Raw genomic sequence first — 27,898 nt, 5'->3', positions numbered from 1 at the left:
AATGATGATGGCGTTCACATGCGTATTAAGATTTGATTCTATAGTTATGTGCGTTTGAATATATGTGCGCATATATTGAATATATGTGTGTTTTGTAATTCCCTACAAAACCCTGCCTGAACAAACTACTTGTCTTGTCTATAAATTTGATACAGAATTTTGTTTTATTTTATCAATTCGGGGTAGGTACGCGAGACGAAATTCTGTAGAGTGGGAAAGGGATCCTCCATAGGGAGAGGCTAGTTGGCACTTCAATGAGAGCATATGATGTCATTTAGAAATATTTTTAGGATGAAAAAATGCGGTTTTACAGATACTAGACACGTGACTTTCAAATGAAAGATTAGCAGAGCTTAACAGACTTAGGACTTTTCTAGTCATCCAGTTTTTTTATATCAGCTATGCATTCCATTAATTTTGTGAATTGGTAAGTTTCGTTAGAGTATCATCGGCATACAGTGAAAACTAATTCCATGTTTCCTAATGATATCTCCTAATGGCAGCATGTACAGAGTGAACAGCAGCGGTCCTAGTACTGAGCCTTGTGGTACGCCATACTGAACTTGTGATCTCTTAATTTACTACTACAAACTGATAACGTCAGATAAGTATGCTAGTGCAATTCCACTAATGCCAACATAGTTTTCTAGTCTATTTAAAAGAATGTTGTGGTCAATTGTGTCAAATGCAGCACTAAGATCTAGTAACACTATTAAGGAGATACAACCACGATCAGATGATAAGAGCAAATCATTTGTGACTCTAACGAGAGCTGTCTCGGTACTATGGTACGGTCTAAATCCGGACTGAAAATCCTTGCAGATATGATTTCTTTCGAGAAAGGAACACAGTTGTGAGGATACTGTTTTTTCTAATATCTTTGACAGAAAAGGTAGTTTGGATAGATTCTCTTTCTCATCCAAACCCCATGCACTTTACATCTTACCCTACAGACAGACTGAAGACTTTGATGCAATTCAAACAGACTGGGAGACTTTTTTGGCCTAAAGTTCCATTTATTTAACATTTCAAGATTTCATCTTGTTCTCTTACAGTATGAAATGTTTAAATAGCTGCCACTATTGCACTCTTGATGCTGCAGAACTCCTAACAAGCTCTTACTTTGCTTTTCATCAGGAAATGAGTGTTAAATCTCTAATCACTTTCTTTCTCTCCGCTTTTCTCTTCGACAGATCCCCCTCTGTCAATAACACACTGCAGAAAGAGCGTGGAGACTCCGTAAGTAATGTCTTTTAAGATCTTCCTCCTTCTCCCCTTATACCTCAGTTCATTCAGAGTGAGAGTGGAGTGTGCTTCATAAATCAAAACATCTAACAGGTCCGCCCTCTCGCTTAAAGATCCTATTAGAAGACCCATTAATTACCGCTCAGTGATAGGCCAGTAATTCGTGGATATAGTGTGTTCATAGACTGGACAGCCTAAGTTAACTTCATCAAAGAGCAGTTTCTTCATTTTTCCATTAGTTAGTTGGAATGCTAAATAGTTCTCTCATGCGTTTGCCTTAATTTGCACTTTAGATCAGAGTTCTCAACCAATAGGACTCCATTGTCCACAAAAAAGTAACTAAAATAAGGATAATTCTAAAAATTAAATTTTTTAAAATTTTTTAAAATTAAGTTTTAGGAGCTGTAATTTAGTAATTTGTGATTCGCTAAATAAGGATCATGAATGAGGGTTTTTACTAATAGCTTAGAAAACCTTTTTGAAGGAATAGTTTTGAAGTTTTGAAGGAATAGTTCATTTAAAAAATGAAAACTCTGTTATCTCTGTCATTCTTCAAAATGTTATTCCTTTGTGTTCAGCAGAAGAAAGAAATTCATACAGGTTTCAAACAACTTGAGGGGTGTAAATGATGAAAGAACTACTCCTTTAAGATTTTTATTAATTTACATGACTTTTCATAGAAAAGTCTAGAAGGTCTAGAAATCAAACTTTTAAAATTAGGCTACCTCATCCAGGTTAGCTACACTACAAGTTACAATCAAAAAGTCTCTAGCTATATTGAATCTACTTTTTTAAAACGTTTAAAAAAAGTAATGCAATGCAATTGGGATTTTAAAGAATAGTCTATATTGTCTTATTTTGTAAACTATCCATAGATAGCCTACACTCAATACACAAATATATATCTCAAACTGTTTGTCACAGTGAAAAATTGCAACAAATGTAACAACATTGCAAGTAGTAGTCAAAAATTTCTATTAAACTCATAGCACATGCAGTGATGGAGCTCACAGCATTTTCTGTTCACAGAAAAGATTCGCTCCGAAACCCGCCACTACAAACTAAGCTATATACACCTATTTAAATTAATCATACCCTTTGCCATGTGATAAGTGCACTGAGATATATTGCAAATTCATTTTCTGTTCGATTGACAGATGCTTTGCCAAAGCAATGGCGAAAAATACAACGTTAGGGATCTTTTAAGGTTCATAGCGAAATTGTAGCAGGACAGATTATTCTAAGAAACACTGATTCATCATTGTAATTAAAACAGAAACAGACTTTTGATAAAGAGTGCAATAAAGCAGCAAAATTAATCTATTACTCACCTGTATGTGCGTCCTTAAATTTGTGCTTGAAGTCTTCGACGCAGACAGCGTTTTATCTTTGGTTTGCATAGATTACTTACCAAAGTTTAACCTTTACTAGTCGATTCTTGTGAAATATCAACCCAGCCATTCTTAACATAATCATCAGACAATCTCTTAGGCTGTGTCCAATATCGCCCCTTATATCCTTAAATAGGGTACTATTTGAGGGCACAGCCATTTATAGTGGTGTTCAAAACAATATTGGACGTTATCGAGTGCACACAATGCATCGCAAAAAACTAGTATACAACCAATGTACACTCAACATCCATCCATTTTCTGAGGTGTGTCTAATGTGACTACAGTGTAATATTATATAGGCATGAATTCCATTTTAATTGATTATTTAATTGTATAATTAATGTTTATACATGGTTTCTTAGATAGAGTTCAAGATAAATGTTTTCCTCTTACTACTGGGGCTGCCAGTTTGCCAAGTTTCAAGTTATTAAAAAGCAAGCACAAACTATGCAAAAGGGCCTGGCCTTTCATTCACTCCCTCAAGTGAACTATGGTGAGGGTTTAGGGGGCAAATTCGGACACAGCCTTAGTAAACAGCAAATGGCGCTTTTCCACTGCATAGTACGGTACGGTTCGGCTCAGTACACTTCGACTCGGCGCGGAACAGTTCGGATCGCTTTACGTTTCCACTGCAGTAGGAAACTTTACGTTTCCCCTTCAAAGTGTGTGGGGCTGATCGTTATTTGCGCGCGCCTCTACTGCCATGACATCATCTTAAAAGCGCCACGTTTTCAAACCCACAACACAGGAACAATGGAGACTATCGAGGGGATGGTGTTCCTGATTCTCGGTATGTGGTTGTTTTTAACTGCTAGACGGAAAAATGTGTTTAAAATGAGGCTGATGGCAGCAAAACAAAAATACTGATAAAAAAAGTGTCTCGTGTCGCAAATCCAATGACGCTAGTAGTGACGCTAGTAGTGACGATTCTGTCTGACCAATCAGTGATCTGCAGTGTTTCACGTCACATTTTAGTACCGGTACGGTACGCTTGGAACCTCAACAGACCAGGTACCATTTAAAGCGTCCCGAAGCGAACCGTACTGTACCGTACCATGCAGTGGAAAAGCACCACAAGTGAGACGTACCGAACCGTACCGTACTATGCAGTGGAAAAGCGCCTAAAGAGGCTTGAATGGGGCACCCTTCATTGCTTCCGGGACCGTGGAGAGGTCCCAGATAGGCGGAGGATTTAGCCTCCTTGCCCCTTTAAGGAAGCGCACAATAAGGTTTTTTCTTTCTAATGATTGTACGGCCACAAGAGCGTGAGATGCTGTTACGGCCGCCACATACCCTTTGATGCTGGAGGGGGTGCGACCCGCATCCAAAAGCTCTTGAAAGAAGTATAGTACACTTGATACTTCACATGCATAGGAGTTCAGGCTCTGTTTTAAAAAAAAAAAAAAATTTTACCAGATGAGCAGTAACAAGAAAACATTTAGGGATCAGGAAACGGCCTGAGCTTTACATAAACATAAACGCAACTGTCTCTGAAACTTTACTCTATTGCAATGGTTCCTTGCAGCATTCAATAGTAGCATTTGATGTTAATTTCTTATTATTTTCTTTTCTTATTATTGAGCCATTTAATACCAATGTTTTGCAGTAAGATTGAGACAATACCCTGTGTGTATTTCTGCTTGATGTTTGTGCTGATGGAACTGTTGTCTATAAATGTTCATGGTTTTGATGACACTTACAGTACCACCCCAGTAGAGAAAGTAGGATTGTTTTCAGGTTTATCCTCATAGCAGTTGGTTTCTACACAGACAGTGACTAAGTGGGATTCATAGTGACCCTGCAGCTTTTGAGTTCCCATGGCAACAATCCGCCACTGAAAAGAGGTGTAAAACATGCATGTACTGTACAAGCACTGTAAATTATATACATCTGTGCATCTTGTGATTTGAATTGTATAGGTGTGCTAAAACTGATTTTTTTTTTTTTTATCATTTTGTTTACCATAATCCAAACACACAGACTATCAATTTATTTTTTGAAGATTGCCCTCTTTGTCAAAATCTTTCAAGGGATAGTTTATTCAAAACTGGTTCTTGGGGGTCTGCAAATATCAATTGCTCAATAAGATGTCAGTGAACATGAACATATAAGGGCTTATAAGCACATAAATATTTTAATGAGGTAAGCATTGAGGCTTGTTTCATTAGTTGTGTAAATATCAAGCAGGGTTTCATAAGCCACCATTAAAAGTGGCGCTAACCGTTTTAACAACATGACCTATTACCATGGTAAATGTGCATGCTGTGTTGTCTCTGCCTCTTACCATACTTTCATATTTTTATTTTGCATTTACCATGGTATACTAACAAACTGCCAAAGAACAGGGAGTTTCATCTCCGATATTTTTATTTCACTGCAAACGTATCTTTTCTTGACTTACATTTTACACTAACTCTGTTGTTTGTCTTTCTTTCCAGTGCTAATAACAGAGGACATCGGTGACTAGGATTTTCTTATTTATATTTTCAATAGTTACTTAGTATTTGCTCATATTATTTCTTCATAATCTGTTTTACTTGATACATTCTCTGATGTCCTCTAATGCTTCAGAAATACAAAGAATAATTTTTAAATTAATAGAGAGCATATAACTGTGCTCCTCTGTAATATTACATTTATAGTAGCTATATGATCCTCCAATATACATCTTTTAATAAGTTAAATATAAATGGGTTAGCTCTTATATGATGTCAGTCATAACCTCCATAAGGGTGGCATTTAAAAACATGCTGCTATTGCTGTTCACTTTATTTCATGTCATGCGGGGATATGGTGTCTGTTTGTGGTAGTGCTTAAATTAAGTGTAGCACTGAAATTATTTTTTAAAGATTATTTTAGTTACGTAACTCCTGTTTATCTACAGTATTATTATATGGCATCAAGTATGTTTTTTTTTCATACTTTTTTTTACTATATTCATTTTGATTTATTGTACCTCTTTTTACATAGGCTTGTGCTTTGCAAAAATATACAGTGGGGGTGAGAGAGAGAAAGAGAGAGAGAGAGAGAGAGAGAGAGAGAAAGAAAGCAAATATTAATTTCAGAAGTTTTTTAACACAACGTCTTATGTGGATAATAATTTAAAATGAAAACATTTGAATATATTTATACACACACACACACACACACTGTATATGACCCATGCTGGCAAAAGGAGTCGGAATGCCTAGGCTATGGGATCATTTCAAGCTACTGGCAAAACAAGTGAAAAATGTCAATTTTGATTGAATTTTGAGGTTTGCACAAAAATGAGTTTATTAAGCCTTCGTCTAGCAATCCCAATGCTCCAAATAGCAATAACACATATAAAAGTATCTTTATTTGTACATTTTCTGAGAGGAGTATCTTTCCTTTGAAAATGCTGTTTTTCTTCTGCTTTCTCTGCGATTGATTCTTCCCTTCAGCACGTTTGGTATCTTTATAAAGCACATCATTCCAAATTTGTGAATATTCATAGCGAATTCTCGATGGCAAGAGTTTGAACCAATAAAATGTGATTTTCAAACTCATGCTAATGTAAACAAAATGCTCACAAAGACTCATCAGACCCATAGGCAGTAAAAGATCCCGATATACACGTACAGAATTACAGTATTTCAAATTGTCAGTCTTGGTTATTCATGCAAACATTATCTTTCGGGGAAAAAAAATCAGATGTGAAACATTATATTAGATCTGTGTGGTACAGTAGGTCTTAATATAGTCTATAGGCTGCCTGTCTAATTAATGTTAATCAAACAATTGTGGTACAATTTTTTCTTGATATTATAGGTTTTGATTTGGTATGTGCCAAATTTAAAGTATGGTATGGTATTCGTTTTAATAGAGATTGTAAAAAATAACAACTCATCTTTGAAAATGTGCTCATTGCGACTAATTTTGCCAGAACAGTACACACACACACATACATGTTTGTTGTGTGTTTTTTTAATGCAATCTGAAACAGTTAATCACAGATCTTTGCACTCCACTGTATATCAGCTGCTTTTGCCAGGAATCTCAAATAAGCCTCTGAATGTCTACTGGTGTATCAAAACGAGGAGACTGCATGGATCCAAGCTCGCCTTGACATCCCTGCATGCAAAGAAGATTAAGAGTGTCATTTAATAAATGAACAGTCCAGTGCCCGCGATCATTATCATTTCTTATGCCCTGAAGCTCTGCCATCCTCTTTCCTTCACTTCTATCTCGCCATGTCACTGTTTTTTTTCTCCTGTTATGTTGGTTGTATGGAAAGCAGCTTCGTTGATGGCCAACATGACCCCTCCCCTCCCCGTCCCTCCCGTCTCTATTGTGTTTCCTGCCACAGGAGTCCTCTTACCCCTCTACCTGGCATAGAACCCTTCTGGGAAGGCCAGGAAAGGAGCAGCTACAGGCCTCCACCTTCCAGTCCTCTGTGAGTGCCTGCACCTTGTTCAGCAGTATGCACTGCCTTATGTCGCATGCGTCCCATGTGCGCTGCTGGGCACGGTTATTTCGGCAGGCTGTGAACCCATGCGCTATACACACTGGAGAGCCACAAAACTTCAGAATTTGTTGCCTTTTGGCCCGACTCACACATTTACGCGTAGCTCTGTGAAATTAAAGGTGCTTTCTAGGTTTCAACTTGATTTGGGTTTATTATGTTTGTGTAAACACATTTACTTGTATACATTTATAATGGGAGCCTATCAGGCAAGTGTGCCAGATGTTTCCAAATCAAATATGTAAATGTGTGTTATTTTAAACACAAATGCTCAATTAATGTTTGTGTTTTTACTTTTAAATGATTATTTTGAGGTGAAACTTGTTTTCTAGGTGGAGTAAGTGGTTATGAATTACAAAAACACTTTCTCTGAATCGAGTTTGCATTTAACTAGTATAAAAGTATTGATATAGATACATTACATTACTACCATTTCAATTCTATCACACAGTCGCATGTACTGTATGACTTGTGTGTATATATACTGTATAGCTAATCTCAGCTCTGCAATTGTTCATCACCCAGCTATTTAAATAAGGTTTGATATAGATTGTCCAAATTTATCCGCGATACTATATCATCTATACTGCTTGATTGCTTGTGTCATGGCAAAATGTAAACTATACAATTGCTCAGCTTTAATCTGCTAAATGCAACAATAGGCCCTGTTTACTTCTGGTATTAAGATACGTTTTGGTTAATCGGATGTATTTTAGTTCATGTTATATGAGTGATTGTTAGTCACATGGCACTCCTTTCCCCACAAACAAATATTTTGTGTCTCATTTGATTGGGTGGACCAGCCATCAATCTGTGTGGGTCTAATGTAGCCTCGCCACTGCTTAGAACACATTCAAACACATCAGCGTCTACACCTTGAAAGCAATCCGGACGAATGCATTTTTTGACAACCTCTTGAAGTTGTCGAATGTGGACAAGCTCAAAATGTTTTAGACCCCATCCATTTACACCTGTATTTAGCATCATCCACAACACTTGTGATCTGATTGACGAAAAAGCTTCTTAATAGCAGGTGTAAACAGGGTCTAAAATGCATTAAAATATAAATATAGAATTAACATTATAATGAAACATTATGATTTTATGTAAAGCCGCATTTAAACAATGCATATTCTGAAAAGCGCTGTTTAAAAAATGGAAGAAAAAGTCATATATGCTCTATAAAGTCTATTTACTTCACGTTGGGCAAACCTATTTTGATTGATTTGTCAAACACCATGGTGGCCAGCCCTCATTGCCTTATTAGCAGTAATAATTTCACAAATATCTCCAAGTAGCCACGTGACATAACACAGAACCCAACATAGCATAACTAAACCTCTAAAAAAAAATTGGAGATGACTTTTCATATGGGATACAAAATATTTTGCTGCAGATATCCAGGCCTTTTCTATAAATTTTGACAAAGCAATCATTTTCAAACATCCAGCACAAAATCCTTCATATTTCCAAAACATATCATATCATATCATTTTTTTTACTGAATTGATTCAAAAAGAGAGTTCCTTAAATCACAGTATAAAGGACAATAATAGGAAAAGTTGGATAGAAACTATCTTATAATACTTGGTCCTGAGTCTTAACCTATAGGCTTCCATTATGTGTATTTACCCTCAACATCGTTTAATAGAACCAAACATACTGTCTATTTGTTGAAAATAACCTGGAGTGTACCTTTAATTTGATTAAAGCATCGGTTTGAATGTGTCCTGTAGAGGGCGACACAGCACCTTTAATTTGATAACGATGCAGTGGAATCCTCTACACACACTAGTACACAGAACTCGGTCAAGTTGGTCATGACAGCTTTTCATAACACTCTCTTTCATACATAATTGAGCAAGCACTTTAAATTATTTAGCTTTTTAGCGAAATTTCCTACAAATATATTTTGCACACAATCATCTCTGATTCAAACTTAATACAGCTGCTCCCCAAAGTCAAGTCACTCATATTACATGGCTGGGCCTTGGCTTTGAGATGACATACTTGGTTTGCGAGATGAGTGTGTGGATGTGAGTTTTGATGTCTTGTGATGTTTTCACTTCTCTATTTAGTTAAGCCTCTTCAGTTTATATTCAGTTCTTCTTAGCATTATTCTATCTATCTATCCATCTATCTATCTATCTATCTATCTATCTATCTATCTATCTATCTATCTATCTATCTATCTATCTATCTATCTATCTTTCTATCTATCTATCTATCTATCTATCTATCTATCTATCTCTATCTATCTATCTATCTATCTATCTATCTATCTATCTATCTATCTATCTATCTATCTATCTATCTATCTATCTATCTATCTATACTTGATAAGCAACTTTTATTATTTCCACACATTCAAAATTGACAGTATAGTAATATCTGCACACATGAAGACCACAGGCCACCAAGGGGGTGGCTTTCATTCTATTTCATGTGTCTTATTCACCCCATAATGTTTGTTTCAGATTTCTCCCTCCCAAGCATCTGAACCACTGCCTGTATGACACCAACAAACCCTTACACACCAGAGGTTAACATGCAGCAAAGCTGGTGTTCCAGTGTTCAAATTGCTTTTTGTTTGTTATTGTTTTGTTAGTGGATTTAACTTATATTAATGGTAAACATTGCACTATCCTGGTATATTGTGAAGCTTATGCACTTTGTGTGGTTATTTGGAATTGCTTTTACAGTCAATGCCAGTAGAATGAGCTTTGAATGAGATATTCTGTGCCAAACACAGTATGAACTGTGGTATTGTAATGCCTGACAATCATTCTTGAATGCTCAGCTTAATTAGTCCGGAAAGATTGTGAATTGTGTGACGTAATATGACAACTATATGAATTTCCCATGTATAGTAGAATCTGAATTGAGTCTCAGTTTGAAGATTGTTTAAACTCATTATGAAGTTCCAGGAGAAATTTGCACGCTCGGTTCATTTTGTTTGCGTCTCTATACAGTTTGATACCACCATCTTTCTGTCAGTGATGATGTCTTTATCTTTCATCACAACATTTAGCAGGACAACAACTTGAAATGATCAGCTGATAAGGATAATTACAGTTAAAACACATTGAATCTCTGATGTTTATCAATGTTTTTATCCAAAACATATTTACTCTTGCAAAATGAAAGCAAAGCCTTGTTGATAAGCAAGTCAATATCTAATAAGATCTGTCTGTGTGTTTAGATTTCGTTTCCTTTTCTTAACAGACATATTGTATATTATGCCTCTAAACATTTGTGAGAACAGTGTTTAAAAGTGTGGACATTCGTTTTAACGAAGAGTGTGTATTGTGTGTTCCCTCGGCTTGGCTTGGGAAAAGCCTGCTTAATAGTGCACTGTATTGTTGCTTGGAGCAAGCATAACGTCATTGCACCTGAATGGTGGGCATCAATAGGCAGTTGCCATGGAAACCAAGCTCTGTCACCGCAGCCATTACAAGTGAAAGTGCATGCTGTAATGATTCAGCAAAAACAAAGCTTCAGCCATTACATGTACATTTGTTATGGAATAAAGTATTATGTTTATAACATATCCTGATTTTCTCTCTTCTTTTCTGGACTATGCTTGCTATTTCTCGCTGTTTGGTCACATGGATACTCTCAGTTGAATGTCTTTGAAAATGTCACCTTCTGTTATTAATATTTTGATATATTTTTTATACAACACACACACACACACAAACACTACTAAATTTAGTGTTAAAACTTAATTAGTTATGATATTCAAACAGTGGTGACTGGAGAGTATAAGGGCTTAACAAGGATGAGTTATGACAAGATATATCCAGAAAAAAAGAGTGAAAACTTTCTGGGGCCTAGAATAACAAAGTGTAAATCTTTTCAAGGTCATTGTCCTAGATATCATTTTCAATCTAATTTGAAGATAATGAATTTTGTCTATGTATATGTAAGGTAAAATAAAGATGCCTTGAAAAGATAAACTTGTATATAGTCTAAATCACAGGTCACATTTAACTCCCATGATTGTGACCTTAAAGTAAACAAACCACTTCAATGATCATTCTGATTAATTCTGACATTCTAAGACCCCAAAGCAGAAAGTTACACAGAGGTCAATAGGTTATCTCAAAATAAAATTCAAATGTCAGAATAGTTTATGAAACAATTTGTTGTGCTATTATCAATGATGGAAATCATTGAAATTCAAGTAAATAAGCAAATGTGTATGTACTTGCACTGCTGGGTTTATTGAATATTTTATAGTTCACTTGAGGCCTACCTGTTGTAGCTTTGGGAGGGTTGGGCGTGATGTAGCTTAATGGTGGGCCATGTGCTTGAAATCACAAGGTTGGGCCCCAATTGTGACCTTAAGAACATATCTTAGACCAATCCAATGTGTCCCTGTAAAAGTGTATTGTAATTTGTAACTAAATACCAAATTTATAATTGAACTATTTTCACACATTATCATGTGATATGCATAAGTTTTGTGTATGAGGTACCTTGGGTGCATCTGAGAAGAATCTTTCACACTGTGTGTTGGTCTAATTTGGTTTACTGTAAGTATGTTCACAGCTATTTCTCCCCATTGGATAACAGATGAGGCCTTTTGGATGATTGATGAAACATTATTAAAAAGTCCAGTTGTCTATGACGTATGTATACCAATGATCATAACTCAACATTTGTTCTTCTTTTTTTTTCTTTCCCGTTGTTATAGGTCATCTTCTGGAAAGATAAGTCCAGAAAGCATCCACTCCATAGGACCTCCTTCAGAGTCTTCAGAAGATGGATTACGTGCTAAAAAGTTTCCTCAAAGTCCTGCCAAGGAGAAGGAGCTGTCCTTATACAAGAAGACCAAGAGAGCAATAATTAGCAAGAAATACAGCGTCTCTAAGCATGAGGCGGAGGCTACCACACCAATTGAATTGATCAGTCGTGGGCCAGATGGGCGCTTTGTCATGGATCCCACAGATATGGAAACTCCGGTTAAGGCACGCCGCATTGAGGGCTTCCCCTTTGTGGAGGAATCTGACCTGTACCCTGAATTTAGACAGTCAGATGAAGAGAATGACGATCCAGGGCCCATGCCACCTATGATGGCAACCCTCAGACCCCATCAGATCTCCCCCATTTCTTCTAGCCAGGAGTCTTACTTGCAGCCCCCAGCCTACAGTCCCTGCTTTCAGAGGCCCATGGAAGGCATGACTATCATGGAGACCAGTCGACTCCAGGCTACAGGGCAGATCCGTTGTGCTCCCCACTTCCGAGCCTTTTCCCATGGTCAGTTCTACAGCTATTTGGGAAGTCCAGGGGAACCTGAGCCTCCGCCCCCCTTCTACATGCCGGACAGCAGCCCTCTGAGCTCAGTAATGTCTTCTCCTCCTTACCACCTGGAGGGACCTTTCGGCCATCCAACCATTCCGGAGGAAATCGGTGAGGGAGAGATTCAGCATTATGCAGTCTCTGGCTACACCCTTCCCTTGGCACATCCCTCCACCTCGCGCTCTCCAGACATCTGGCAACGACCCGATTTCACCTTTGCCACAATTGAGGGTCCTCACTTTATTTTTCCACCCCCACACCCGTTGCATCTTCATCCGGAACCTCCCCTTCCTCCCCCTCTTGTTCTTCCACCTAGTGCTCTCCAGCCCTCCACCCTTCAAGTGTCTCCTTACCCTGGTATCCTGCAGCTGGGGGCTCCAAAGTCCCGCCCCGGCAAGTCTCCCAGCAAGGTCAAGCCTCAGGGCCTTCCAGCCAAGCGTTTACCTATGCAAGAGGCACAGAGTCTAGGGCAGCTAAGACACACAAGCCACGGTATGGGTGTACCGGTATTGCCTTACCCTGACCCAGTGTCTCACATGGTTGGCCCAAGCTCGTTCGGAAGCCTGGACACCCGATGGTATGAGCTTACACCCAGGCTTAGCCCCAGGCAGCCCCGTAGGATGGAACCCAACATGGTTGTTCTCCAACCATCCCGCCTCTCACCTCTAACTCAGAGCCCTATTAGCTCTCACGAAGGCTCACCGGAGATTGTAGTGCGACCCAGGCCGCGTCCCAGTGTCACCCAACCCTCAATCCCTCCTGAGATGTCTGAGATCACCCTTCAACCTCCGTCTTCAGCTAGCTTCTCTAGGAGGTCCTCGCCCTCCTCCTCTCCTGCTCAAGGCCAAGGTAGCCGAAGGGCAAGTCCCAGCTACCGATCCCACATGGCATTTGCCACCTCAGTGGGAAGCTATCCGTCTCAGTCCCCTTCACCTCCTGTAGAAAGCAGCAACATTTTTGGGCAGATGCCAACCCATAGGAGGACTGAGGAGGAGATCCTTCCGTCAGAACCCTCTCCACCCCAGTTATCAGCTTCAGGGTAGGTGCACTAGGCCTGTGGCGTGTGGATTGATAAATCATGTACCATCTGGCCTAAGTGTAACATCTAGGACCTTTCAGGGGTCTCAGTGCAGAAGTAACCACACTTTTAATTTTAGTCTAAAGCTACAGTTTGCTCACATGGTCAAGATTGTGTTTGCTGCTTGCCTTAAGCTTATTTTTTTTAGGAATGTTAGAACTCATGCTTTCATAGTTACACTGCCCCTGATGCCTTGCATTATTCAAAACCATTCAAAACCATTTTCTACATGACAAGTTGTGCTATGGTTTTCTATGTAATGCTGCTTTTCATGTCAGACATCCGATTTCATTCATAAGGTCTGTGAAGCACTTTAAAGCACTTGTCTTAAAACCAAAGTGAGCAACTAACCAAAGTGGTTGTGGGGTAACAGATTCCAAGTCAAGACTTGATGAATTATTTGCTTCACAGACATGGTGACAGACCTTTTAGGGCTACGTGTGAGGTGAGGTTCTATTTGAAGTCTACTTAAAATGCAATAGCGAAGCCCCTAAAAAGCCTGGAATCAGAGGGACACAACTACAGGATCTCAGCCTTTCCATTCACTGTCATGCTTTACCCTGCCTTTCACCCAACAGGAGGAACCCCACATGTGCAATAAAATTGACCAATCCCAGTCCAAATGAAGCCCACTGTTTTGACTAACTCCAGGCTTTTTAGGACGACTCTCAGAATGTATGATGTGGAGGCTGAGGTTGGTGTGTCCAGCACAACAGGTCTCTTCTCCTGTTCCAAAGTAACCTGACCGCATGGTTGCCTTTTCCACACTCCCCCTCTCTCCCACCTCCTGTCACCCAGGTCACCCCAGCTCTAACTGCCAAGGGGAGGCTTGTTGGGCGAATCGTGTTGCAGGGACTGTCTGCTCTCATCTGTTGCAATGTTGTCATCATCTTAAATAGGGCATTTGGTCATTCTTGATGGCTCCTCAAGTCTTACCTGCTTTGTTTTTGATTGATCTCAGCTATCTGGGCAGCGTTGTTGTGACCAGGTCCTCTACACCGCAATAGGTAAGGGTTGGATCCATGTCTGAAAGGGGGGGGGGCAGCAGGTGGGGCTTTTATTCACCTCGTCCTTTAAAGGGGAATACAAGTCTTTGGGTCTTGCTTTCCTTTTGTTTATTACCTAGGTTGTTTTGGTTTTTTATATATATTTTCAAATAGCCACACATTTTAGTTCTGCAGTCTTGAAGCCTGTATGCATTCTTGTCTTAGTATGCATATGTACGTTTCCCAGTTATTGATTAGAAAAATCAGCACATACCATTTGGTCAACACAACCTCGTGCTTGAGACGCAATACAAATAAGATATCAAAAGCAGAGCTTAAATTGAGATTTTGTGAGAAGCTGCCATTTAAAAAGTCTGCATGGTTTGATATTCATGGTAACCATGATTTCTGTTTATAAAATAAATGGGCCTTTATAAAAAGCTTTTTAGTAAATGACAGAGCAAACACTACTTGCAGTGGCTGGGAATTTTAGCTCAACCTGGATAAAAGTGACCAGTCGTCAGGGACCGTCTCAAGCAAGAGTTGCATGTCAAACTTCATTTCAGGTAGGTGCTTTTTATTGCTTGAAACGAATTTAATTTTTATTTTACAAAAAAATGAACAAAAACAAAATATAGTCATGATTGATCTAGTATACACACAGTGTATCCATATGCATAAAACTGCACTTGTTTTGTGTAAGTTTGGACTGCAGAACACATTTCACAATCACGTGAAGCAAGTTTTCTTCCAAAACAGTTTCTGCACTTCCTTCACAATGGGGAAAGCACTATTGGCACTAGAAAATGCTCCTTTTTTAAGTTTTGGCTTTCACCCAATGAAGTGCTTTTCCAGAGTATTCCCCTTTAAAGTTCTGTTTCATGTGCAAAATGCCATGCATGCCATTGCTAAATATTGCTCTTCAGTTGAATAACCAACAAATATCTGATTAAATTCTTGTTACATTTGTTGTCCAAGTGCTTTGTTTTATTTTTCATTATGTGACTGTTCCCAAGTAGCCATTTTCCCCTCCCGCCATCTCTCCCCCTGTCAGCATGGTGAAGCCCATTGTAGACAGTATTCATGTCTATGAGCACATTTCTGACAATGCTTTGTTGCTGAGCTGTGATTTTCCCCCTATACTAATGGCCTTTAATTTCTCTCGGCAGCCTCAGCAGAAGGACGGTGCCTCTATAATGCTATTTCTGTTATTTTATTGTGCCTCGTGAGAGCTGTGTGTGCGAGTGTTTGTCTGGGGCAGAGTATGCGGGCTGCCGGTTTAAGTGCCTCCATACTGTATTTGGATGGGAAGACTGTACAAACTTACAGTAACTGTCTGAGAATGGTTTCATAAAGCTTTTTTTTTTACTTGACCACTACAGTATTATTCTAATATGTATTTAAGTATGCTAATCCATTGGAATTACCCAAATCTATGTCATGATTTCTCAAAATTTCTCTTTAAACAGATACATACATTATGTTGCCATATTGAGGTACTGTATACATTTTTAAACAAATCTCATTTCTTAATAATATATGATAAAATATTCATGTTTTGCCTTCCTGTTGCATAAGCTTGACTATTTTATTTTTGTTTAAATGTTGATTTGATCTTAAATGGATGAAAAGTTGCCATTCAAAAGAATTACAAATGTAATTTTGGGCAGGAAATACATGGAAAAGTTTTAAGTATACCCCTCTTTCCACTCAAATAAATGTTTTGCATCATACTTACTGGATCAAGCCTGGTCTTGAGCATTGGAGTGTAAGAGATTCATGGGTAATCTGAGCGACAAACATGTAGTCACTACTATGACCAGTTGAATATACACGGAGAGCCGACGCACTACCCGTCCCTTGTGTGATGGCTTTGCCTTTCTTTGCTCTCTGTTTAGAAAACGTCGAGGTGCACCAAGTGGCTCTGCAGGGTCTGAGAGGATAGAAGCACTGAGATATCAACGAGTGAAAAAAGTCAAGAAAGTCGGCATCAACAATAACAACTCCAAGACCAGACGAAAGATGGGTGAGGAACAAGTTAAACGCTACTTTAATTCATATACTATGAGCTAATTGTACAACACGTAATGTGCCTTTTCTCATACTCATAAACATAATCTAGTTTTTTTTTTTTTTTTTTTGCATACTGCCTTCTATGAAAGTATGCCAACTCAAATGTAACATTGTAAGTGACTGATTTGGGTCGCTTGGGTTCTTTTGGTACAGCCATCATGTCGGTATAGCATGCCTATGATGCTTTAAAATGATGTCAGCTTGTGTCAATCTGGTTCAGGACCCAGATTTGACATTGTTATCAAGTAGTGGCAGCAAACTATCATATTCCCCGCAGCCAACAAATACATGTTTCTTTGTAATTGCAAGCGAATGAAATGGGAGCTGTATTTTCTTCAACTTTGTGTGATGTTGTTCATGAATAATGATATGTGACGCAACCGGTCCATGCATCTGCCTGTTTTTGCTTCTACCAAGTGACAGATGAATTTGCCGCAAAATATTATAGATTAGACACATAGCCTTTAATAATTGATATCACTTGAAATGTATTTTGATATTATTAGTCTGTACACTATTGTTCAATATTTCCGGGTCATGTATTTTTTTTAAATAAATTAGTAATACTTACTATTCAACTAGGATCAATTAAATTGATTAAAGATGACAGTAAAGACTTTTATAATGTTACAAAATAATTTAATTAATTTTTTTTTTCTTTTGAACTTTCCAATTATCAAAGAATCCTGAAAAAAGTATCACATTTCTACAAAAATATTATCAACACAACTGTTTTCAAAATTGATAATAATAGAAAATATTTTTGGGCATCAAATAATCATTTTAAAATGATTTCTGAAGGATTATGTTCAAAAGTTCAGCTTTAGCATCACAAAAATAATTACATTTTAAAACAGAGTATATGAAAACAGAAAACAGTTATTTCAAATTGTAATGATATTTCACAATATTAATGTTTATACGAAATGTTTTATCAAATAAATGCAGCCTTGGTGAGACCTTTGTACTTTACTGCTAAGAAAAAAGTCCATTACTATGTATAAAACAACTGGCCTACAAGAGTTATACTAAAACTGAAATCCTCTGGTCATTTTCACTACAGTCTATGACCATGATGCAAGCTGGCACCAGTTGTATTTGTATAAAACATGAGTGAGCAAGGAGTGAAGACATGCCATGAGACATGAAAGTGGTTTCAGTTTACCAGATGAACTGTCTGATTTACAATGGTGCCATGAGCTAAAACTTTTGGGTGTACAGTATATATGACCTCTAGATGTCGCTAAGACTTTTTATTATTATATTTTATTATCGTCTCTGTCCTCATGTGCTCATCTGTCTTGCTCTCAATACAGGTGTGACCCCCTCTCAGACCCAGCAGCCTCACACCTCTCAGGTCCTCCAGCCAGAAGAAGCTCTCTACCTCCGCAAGAAGAAGAAAAAGTTGACTCGCCAGGACCCGTACGCCCGCTTCTCCGCTCTGCTGTACCGTCGCCCGCCCCGAGAAGACCAGAAAGCCATTTTGGCTAGTATGGACACAGCAGACCCAGACCACGCCACTCTCCTCTGAAGTCCCAGAGATTACAGGCCCACACTCTCCCCAAACTCTGAGCTCCTTCCACCTTCGCTCAGCCAGCCAACGTCTTCATGTCCACACCGACTCCAATGGTTTACTCCTCTTCTCTGTTCCCTTACACTTAATGTATCACAAGGAAAGGCTTGTGTTCCAAGGTTTTGCTCCAGTTCATTTACATCAAATTCAGAAAGATCCATCAAATCTGAGTATTCTTGTATTTTCAAATGTCATTTCACTGTGCAAATTTAGTACATATTTGCAAACCATTCATGAAAAGTGAAATGTACACTACTGTTCAAAAGTTTGGGGTTTTTGAATATATGTTCACCAAGGTTGCACTGATCACAAATATAACAGCACTATTGTTATCATGCCTAATATGCTGATTTGCTGTTCAAGAAACATGTCTTAAAATTGTGTAAAAACACTGATAAATTGAATGTTCAAAAGAACAGTATTTATTTAGTAACTTCATAAATATATTTACGCTCACCTTTCATCAATGTAATGCATCCTTAATTAAAGCATTACTTTCTTTTTAACAAAAGTCTTACTGACCCTAAACGTTTGAACTGTAGCATAGTCAATTTTAACGTATATTAGCAAAGTAATATTTCAAAGGCATCATGGCGATGGAATTAGACATAGCCTGTTAGTGTTGTTAGTGTCTCTGCTCACATACTAACACTAATACACCATATTTGAGGAAAAAAATGGAAACACTCTTACAAAGCACAACATCTGTTAAAGCCACAGTACAGGCAAAGACATAGGCTTGGATTGCAAAGGGAATCAACATTTTATTCTAATGCAATTTTTGATAAACTTATGTGTACTTACAGAAGCTGCTACTCCCTTCTACATTTATTGAACACAAACTTGAAGCACTGAAGCAAAACCTTGGTGACTACTACTATGAGTGATATTTTTAGTTTACACCAACCTCATTTCTCTTGGTTATCAAGCTATATTGGAAAGTACTATAGTAATGCCAAAAATACTACAGCTTCCTTAATCAATAAGACTATAAAGTGTACTGTACTGTGAGGAGGATAGGATTTTGTGCCATAATATACTATAGTATTTTTGTCATCAATATGCGATGCCCCCTTACATAAAAAAGGCATTGTTCAGCCTTAGTAGGGCTCCTAAATGCTTGTTCCTTCTGTGTTTGTTAGGGTTTTTTCTGTTTAAATGACAAAAAAAAAAGAGAGAAAAGAAATCTACTGCCTTTGTGGGCCATTATCGAGCCTTTTTTTTGTTTTGTTTTTTGGTAAAACCAGAAATGGCAACCCAGCGCCTGTCTCTCTCCTCTTTGAAGACCCTTTGGGATGAATCTCTTTGGGATGAGAGGGCTATTCCCAGCGGCCAAAGGTTTTTATTGTGTTTCTATCATCCAACGGTGCTTCTTTTTTACAGAAAGACATGTATTTTCACTGTCTGAACAGACATACCTGGGCAAATGTAAATTTTAGTGTGCTAGCCATTGTCAAAGGGGGATGTAATGGTCGTCAGACGAGAGGTGGCATGTTCTGTGTCTCATCACCTGAACAGATGTGTAGTCAGCATTTGAAAAATGTCTAAAAATGCATCAAATGGCTGAACAATGTACTGTTTCTTCAGCCTTGGAAGGATTTTAAATCGCCAAGTGAAGGCTAAGCCTTGACCTCCAGCTCGCAGGTTTAAGGGGTTATGGGGATGTGGTTCATAGCTAAGCCCCTCCCAATGGCCAATCACCACATTATAGGCATTTTAACAGTCTATGTAAGGTGCTATCAAAAGTCTTCTGACTGAACTCTGTTAATATTATATTATTAATGTGATCTTCCATCAGACAATTGCTGCTGCTTTTAAGTGTGGTCACATTAAACGAAGTTTCGACACAGTTTCATGAGCATAAAAAGGTCTGTTATCAATAGTGTAGTTACTCTTATATTATATATCCCTATTACTTTTTATATTATATATCCCTACATTACTTTCGATAGGGAATTACGTTTAAGGGTAAAAGATTTCCCCACAACAAGTTTCACAATGGACTCGGATTTGGCGCGTTGCCCAAAAGAAACACTACTGGGTTTGAAAGTTACCTCTGTGTGAGATCACTCACTATTGACAATTGAACTTTTTTGTGTGTGTGTGTGAAATTTCGCTAATGTCACGCACCTTAGGCTATCTCCTGAACACCTCAGTATTTGATGTTTTAGGATTAACACCATCCTGCATCTGTCTGATAAGTCTTCAAGTGCGGTCACATTTACTGTTGTTTGTACAATTTTCTCATTCAAAATAGGAATCCATACAATTTGGAATTTCAAATTGGCGGCAAATGATTTCCTCATGCAAATTTTGCAATGGGTTCAAGTTGGCCATCGGACAACAGCCCAAATTTTGCTAATGTGTGCGTACTTTTCTGCTGTGCCGTTTTGAGGGACATCAATGAGATTGACATTCTTACTACCATCGGAGCGTTACAATTTCAGCGAGCGTGAGTCTACAGTTGTGGAGCGTACATTGATTGGTAAAGGGAAGCAATGTTGTAGCCGCAGCTGCCATATTATTTGTCGGGATGTAACGTTAGCTTACGCCTTGCTCATCAGAAAGGTCGACTTTTGTGGAATATGTAGATTTGGATCAGGGGATTGATTGTCGGAGAGAACGCCGTTTTAAGCTTTTAGCGATTCGGAGCTCGACGCGTTTTACTTAAGGTCGTGCCGTGAGACCTTGATTGAGCCTTCTCATGTGTGTGTTGTGTGAATGGCTTTATATTTTGAGCAAAACTTGATTGTTCATACTTGCAATTGTTGTTTTATTTGTAATCAAGTAACTAGATGAGACCTACTTGCTAAAGTTAGGTATTCTATACTAAAGTAGAGGCGATCATCTCGTTCAGTTGGGAGATGTGCTCATCTAAGTATTTTTGATCCATTTCACTTGGCAATTGTCAAATATGGTGCTTTCTAAAAAAAATACAACTATTTAATTTCATAATATTGTGTTCCTTTTTTTATTTAAAGCCTTCATACAAAAGAATAATATTGAAATGAATATCCAAAAAGCTAGGAATGTACTGTAATATGAAAAAAAAAAAATCTGTATATAATATAATAGCATATATTGCACAATGTATTATAAAATTTTAGTAATTTTGAATAAATTGGCCAATATATGCACGCGACAGAATATATTGATATAAAACATATTGTCATATTTTGGATTCCGTTTCTAATGTTACTTTTTCATGAGGATTAAAATGCATGAGAGCATTTTTGAGCCAAAATAGCGATTTAGGTGGTGTAAATGTTTTGGTCCACTTGCATTCACTCTCACATAGGATTTGCAACTTATTTTGTCGGTTTCTAATGACGAAAGTTTACTATGTCTGAACCTAAAAGGATAGCCTAGCTCAAAATCTGCTTTGCAGGAGACTTCTGCTACTGTAGCATCAATCGTTGAACAGATTGGCTCTAGTGTGGCCAGATAAATGAGCTGTTTGGGGATTTTGAGAGGTAATTAATGCTAACTTGATTTGACTCATGGGCGATATACAATTGAGATTCATTGTAACAGACTTTTGAGCTTGAATGAAATGAACCTTTATCTTTTTAGCAGCATTATAGACGTGGTAGACATTAGTTGGATTATTTATGACACTGTACTGACTTTATATGCCATTTTTCTCCACACAAAGACAAAAACATTATTACTTTTGACAACACATCTCAAGCATTTTTTCCATTCCAGATCGTTTTCTGAGGTGCATCATTTTTCAAATAAAAAACATCTCTGTTCTTTTGTTTTGATTGCGAATAAATCGTGTCATTTAGCAGCATTTTTCAATTAGCATCTTCTATTTTTTAAATTTTTTTATGACACATTCTTTCTAAAGTTTACATCACATTTACATTTACGTTCTGAGCAGACACTTGCTTACCAAAGCAACTTACAAGAAAGTGCACATTTTGCGGAAATTGCATATTACTTCATCTTGAATGATGCGTTACTCATTGGCAAACCGGTTTTAGCTGGTCTGTTGATTGTTTGGTTGCAGATATTTGGATAACTGATTTATGCCCCCATTGGTTTGTACTATAGCTGTTTGCTTTTCAAAATGTTCGGGATGAAAATTATGTTTAAAGATGTGTAGAGAAGTTTAATATAACCCTATTTTATTAGATATACATATTTACATCATTAGTATTTCTTACCTTTTTAGCATGATTTGGGGATTTTACTGAATGTTACTAAGCCAATGATTTATAATCAGTGCAAAAAGATATATTTATTATAATTATTATATTTATTATTTCAGTCATTTGATAGCTCACTAGAAAGGGAGAATGCAGAAAAAAAATGTAATAGAGCAAAGACATTACAAATTCACATGCACATCGAAAACAATGTGACACAAACACAATGCATTGCGCACCCCTTTAACAAATTAAAAAAAATATATATAATAAAATTATACAAATTATAATAGATATGAGCAAGTGAAATTCAAAATGCTTTAACCCTTAAAATGACCCTAACTGTGTTTATTCATTTATTCAGATGTACAAATGTAGAACACGTTTCCTATTTTTGATGCCACTAATGAGTTAACAGACTGACCTATAACTTAACCTCTCAAAAGATGACCTCTTATAGTATATCAGGGATACAAAAAGCATATTAATTTCCATGTTGCTCATCGTTTTGGTACACAGTCTCAGATTGAGAGAGAGAAAGCATGGAGTCAGCACAATGAGAGAGTGTGGCGGTCATGTCCTCACATGGCACTTAGTCTGCACCATGAGTCTGCAGGAAACACATAGGGTTTATCAGGACACCAGCTCCGCAGCATACACACACATACCAGAACTACCATAAGGTGTATATAAAAAAAATGAACATCATGCAATATATATATTTTTTTCGTAAATGAGAAATATGTTGTACACTGTGGCTGTTGATGGATGTATGATCAATTTACGGTCTGTCTCAGTAGTTTATGGAAACATGTAGCAGGCCTTCACTTTCAGATATCTATAAAACTGTTACAGATAGAATATACTGTATTATAAAACACAATGAATAAAAGTCTCACATGCTACTAGAATCATAAACCAAAGTGGATGGTGTTATCTACTGTTATGCTTTTTTTTGTTGTTGCACTTTTTTTTTATCCCCGTTTCATTGTCATCTAAAGCTCTGGTTCAAGCAATACAAAATCAAATATGAATAAAAAGCGATACGGATAAACGGATAAAACGCATATGAAACTGCTCCTATTTTCACTGTCAAACATTTTAATGTTCAGGGGAAGCTTTATTATGATGCTTCATGCTCAGAAAACCTCATTAATGTAAAATGACACAACAGGATTGCACACAATTCTGTACACAAATGACCAGTTACTGAGTCCTGAGTCTAATCGTGCGGTTCAATATACCTGCAGAGATGGAGTTTTGTTTTGTAGTCCAGCTACAGTGCTGTTTAAGCAGTCAGCTGAGCACAAGATCTTGTGTGTGTTGACTGAAATGGCATTCGTCGGTATGTTGTTGTTTGGGTGTGGGGGGGGGGGGGGTTAGGGTGTGTGTGGGATATGTATAGCAGCACAGTGCAAGATATATGTATTCTGTATTCTTATAGTCAACAGACTGTACCAGTAGAAATATTTTGACAGTGTACTGTATGTATAAATAAAAGATATTTATAGTTGCGTAATATCGACAAATTGGGGACTCTTTAATTTTGTACTGCGAGAAAAAACCCAGAAGATTTGTTCCAGTTTAGCTGTCTTGTTTATGGAGAAACACAGTATATGTTCTTTCTGCTGTTAGAAGCTCCTGGTAGCAAGGTGTGGTCATTAGCGAAATATAGCAGATGATGCAAACTGCTTTTTGTAGTTAGTATGTATTCTAACAATCACCGTAACCTTTTCTAGAGACCTCAGTGTGGTGTGTAAACAGCCATACCATTGAACATATCATGACTTGGTGCTATTGCTGACGATTTTGTGGTCCAGACGAGATAACTCTGCGCCTCACATTTATCACTATATTTCCTGTAGATTAACAAAGAAAATGAGAGAAAACCACACATTAATACTTGGAGAGTGTACTTTGTTACATCAATGTGCTACCAAAAACTAGAGACACTTATTAGAAAATACGGTAAACACAGTCTTGACAGTCGGGAAAACACTTTTGAAACATAAGAGGTTAAAGCTACAGTGCAAAACAGTTTTGGTGCTTTCCATTTAGTCCGAGTTTTTTTTTTTTTTTAGCTCTTAAAAACAATATTGCATACTAGTGATTCTATTTTGCTTGTTTTTTTTTTGTCGAACAACATTTTTGTTTTTGGTCTACATTTTTTATTTTCATTTATTTCCTTTTTATTGTAGAACAACAATGTTAGCCGTTTCGGTAGCCTCAACATGTATGCTGTACTGAAATATGTATGTCTTTTAATTTCGTTTGAAGAATCATTTGCAGATTTGCACATCACAATATGACCTCATTCAGACTAAATCGAGTGGCATTAATGTGCCACTGTTTTCCATTGATGTAGGTTTCTATCTATATGCTGTACAGCATTTGCCTGCACAGAAACTAAATGAATTAAACATGACATTGTAATCTGATATGTGATATATGTCATTAAAGGAACAGCTGACCCCAAAAATACAATTCTGCAATCTTTTACTCACCCTCATGTTGTTTTACATGACATTTGAGCATTGACAATTGAGGGTGAGTAAAGGATACAATCTTCATTTTTTTTGTTTTTGTTTTTTTAAATTCTGAATAGCAGGATGAATGTTGTTACCTAAAATGTTGAACATCAGATTAATGAATGTGGGAATCTGCTTTGTTCTGTATCAATTATTCCCATTTGTATGATTTTCACTGCTGTTCAATAGCTTTGCTGTATTGTTTTAATGTGCTTTCATATGTTTCAGATAAATGAAATTTCGAGCGGCACCCATAGGGTTAACTCTGCTTGTATCTTGTACAGTGCTCTTATGAATTGCACCGATCTTTAATGGTTGCCCTGATGTTATGAGTTTCAGATTCCAATTAATATTTTGACTGCAACTGTTTATAGTTCTCCAGTAGCTCTAAATGAACTAACATCTACAGACCTCAGACACAAGAAGCACTGATATGATGCTTGGATGTTGCTTTACTCATCAAGACTAAGGTTATAGTTTTTTTTTTTTTCAGATAATAGATACAAATGGAGTATATAAATATATAAACAAAACAATTACAATAATAACTTGTTAAAAAAGACTAACAGTTGTAGATACTGACCTCACCATCATCACTTCGGTTCACTTCACCCAGTGCTGGTAAATCTCATTGACATTTTCAGATGCTAGACCCATGTATTTTGTTCCCTGCTTCAAAAAAATGTTTTGTATTTTGAGATAATAAAAGGGACAAGAAAATGACAGCATACTTGTGTGAGCTTTGCTTATGTATAAGAGACTGGGGCTATTGTAACATTTCAAATTTTCTTCATACTACCTATACCTGGTACAGTATCTTTTGGTATATAATACGTGCCAAATATAATAGTAAAATTAACATATTTCACATCAGGATAGACAATATTGTACTATTGAATTTGTTTTTCAAAAAGGAAATTGATTAGAGGGGATTACACAAATAAAATTAAAAAAAAATCCTCTTCATTTTATCAGTATTATGGCATTATCAGTCAGAAAGTATAGGCCTAATAAAGACATAAGACGTAATAAAAACAGAAATTACTGTAAAATTATGCATCTTTTCGAGAAACCTTGCTGTTATGTTCTAAAAGTGTTTATTTTAAAAATATTTGTCTTATATGAAGTTTTACTGTGTTCCTTTTGGTCAATTGAATATTTTTTTAAAAAATCAGGCAAAATAAAAGTCTTTTTTCTCCTAAAATAAATACTGGTTCAAACACGTCTGAGAGCCTGTGTCAACACAAAAGAAAAATAACCCGATTTGGTCATTTTAGCAACATGTGATAATTAGAACAGCAACATTTAATACATGTCAGTGATGCTATTTCGTATAAGATTTTCTGAATGCCGCCGGTACAGTTCAATAGATTGAGCTGAAGATCGGTTCTAATCCTGCTGTAATCTCAATTTATTCACGCATTTATTCATTGAAGTAAATGCTAGATTTGTCATTTATTTATAATAAATATTTGACTTTTTCAGGTTTGTTGAGAAGCTATTCAATGTGTTATCATTTGCAGATTTGCACATCACAATATGACCTCATTCAGATTCAATCAAGTGGCATTAATGTGCCACTATTTTCCATTGATGTAGGTTTCTAACCATATGCTGTACAGCATTTGCCTGCACAGAAACTAAACAAATTAAACATGATATTGTAATCTGATATGTGATATATGACGTATGTCATTAAAGGAACAGCTAACCCCGAAAGTACAATTCTGCCATCATTTACTCACCTTCATGTTGTTTTGCATGACATTTGAGCATTGACAATTGAGGCTGAGTAAAGGATACAATCTTCATTTTTTTCCCTGAACTATGTTTTTAAAAGTGTCTTTTTTTATTATTAGGAATAGCAGAATGAATGTTGTTGTTACCTAAAATGTTGAATGTTTGGCACTTTTTTTATTTGTTTATAATATTTCTTTTAGGTTTGTTGTCTGTAGGTCCCAGAAGCTATTCAATAATCAGTGATTTGTGTGTTAGATTTGCCCAATTTTATACATTTAGGCCCTACCCACGCAATTGGCCTATAATATTTTACTGCAAGTGTATGTCTGTAGGCTATTATAATCATGATTTATACTTGCAAATATTGCACTAAGGGACCAATGTAGGCTAGGCTATGTGAAGTCTTGCATAATTAATGTAGACAGTAACAGTCAAAGACTGGTCTTCTGTGTCAATATTTTAAGAACCAGCACCGCACGACAATTTCATGCTTCTAAAAATTCATACATCGAGCAGTAACAAGAAATACTCATAAAAAGGAAAGAATGAACGAGTGCGCGTCCCCTGATAAAATCAGCTGGACAGACATCTGCGCCAATCGCACTTATGTGGTCACGGTGACGCGCGTGGAACACCACTGCGCGGTCACGCTTTTGAATGTTGAACCGGAGTCTCACTGTGGCAAGTGGCGGTACGCGTGGCTCAACCGACAGGACAGCACACATCTCTCTTCATATATTCGCTAACATTAAAATGGACGTGAGATACGTGATAAGTTCAGTCACATATTCAGTCATATCTTTTTAAAGTTCAGTCAGTAACGCCGCTCGAACAGCTGGTTGGTTGCAGCTAGCTGCAAAGCTAGCTCGACAAACCCCTTCCCCACAAGAAGATTTTGAAGGAACCTATATAATTTCATCTCTTTGAAGTTATATTTTCTGCAGCACAATCCAGTTTCGAGTGGACTCTGCGGTGTTTTCGTTTTTCGTTTAAATCTCACGATGCGACTCTCTGGCACCGGGTTTCTCGGCTGGCTTTCTGCGGTCTTCGTGGAGGATCTCTGGATAGAGCGGTGCTGAGCCACATTGACACCCCAATATTCATTTTCTCGAGCATTTACACAATTACACAACCGGTAAGTACGTAAACATAGCGGGCTACCGTTATATGTATTCATAACTTGGTAGTGAAACGCTTGCGCGAGCGGGGAAAGTGGGGCGGCTTGCATGTGTGTGTGTGTGTGTGTGTATTCGCGTGCTCTCCTATAATAAACTCTGCCACAACTGTGCATTTTATAGCTAATGTTTGCAGGATTGTATTTTATGCAATTTACACGA

General features: G+C 37.3%; 2 protein-coding genes across 10 annotated transcripts in view; both read left to right on the top strand.

The window, feature by feature from the left end:
- igsf9bb (immunoglobulin superfamily, member 9Bb) overlaps nucleotides 1–21,270 on the top strand; it is a 105,010-nt gene extending 83,740 nt beyond the window's left edge. For 2 of the 7 annotated variants that reach the window (XM_089123416.1, XM_089123415.1), the window contains exons 17-21: nucleotides 1,194–1,239; nucleotides 6,901–7,056; nucleotides 11,825–13,468; nucleotides 16,392–16,519; nucleotides 17,883–21,270. In XM_089123416.1, the coding sequence (XP_088979542.1) occupies nucleotides 1,194–1,239; nucleotides 6,901–7,056; nucleotides 11,825–13,468; nucleotides 16,392–16,519; nucleotides 17,883–18,097 (2,189 nt within the window). In that variant the 3' untranslated portion in view covers nucleotides 18,098–21,270. Of the gene's footprint in view, nucleotides 1–1,193; nucleotides 1,240–5,077; nucleotides 5,099–6,900; nucleotides 7,057–11,824; nucleotides 13,469–14,468; nucleotides 14,515–16,391; nucleotides 16,520–17,882 lie in introns of those variants that run through there. The other 5 variants (XM_039686337.2, XM_039686336.2, XM_089123417.1 and 2 more) reach the window with 4 other exon arrangements.
- Nucleotides 21,271–27,192: 5,922 nt separating this feature from the next.
- arhgap32b (Rho GTPase activating protein 32b) overlaps nucleotides 27,193–27,898 on the top strand; it is an 85,003-nt gene continuing 84,297 nt past the window's right edge. For all 3 annotated transcript variants that reach the window (XM_039686143.2, XM_039686142.2, XM_039686141.2), the window contains exon 1: nucleotides 27,193–27,696. The gene's annotated coding sequence lies outside the window, so the exon portion shown is untranslated. The remainder of the gene's footprint in view (nucleotides 27,697–27,898) is intronic.

This window comes from Pimephales promelas, chromosome 19 (assembly GCF_988280905.1).
Source record: "Pimephales promelas chromosome 19, fPimPro1.hap1.1, whole genome shotgun sequence".
NCBI classification, from domain to species: Eukaryota; Metazoa; Chordata; class Actinopteri; order Cypriniformes; family Leuciscidae; genus Pimephales; species Pimephales promelas.
This window is presented reverse-complemented; position numbering and strand designations above follow the sequence as displayed.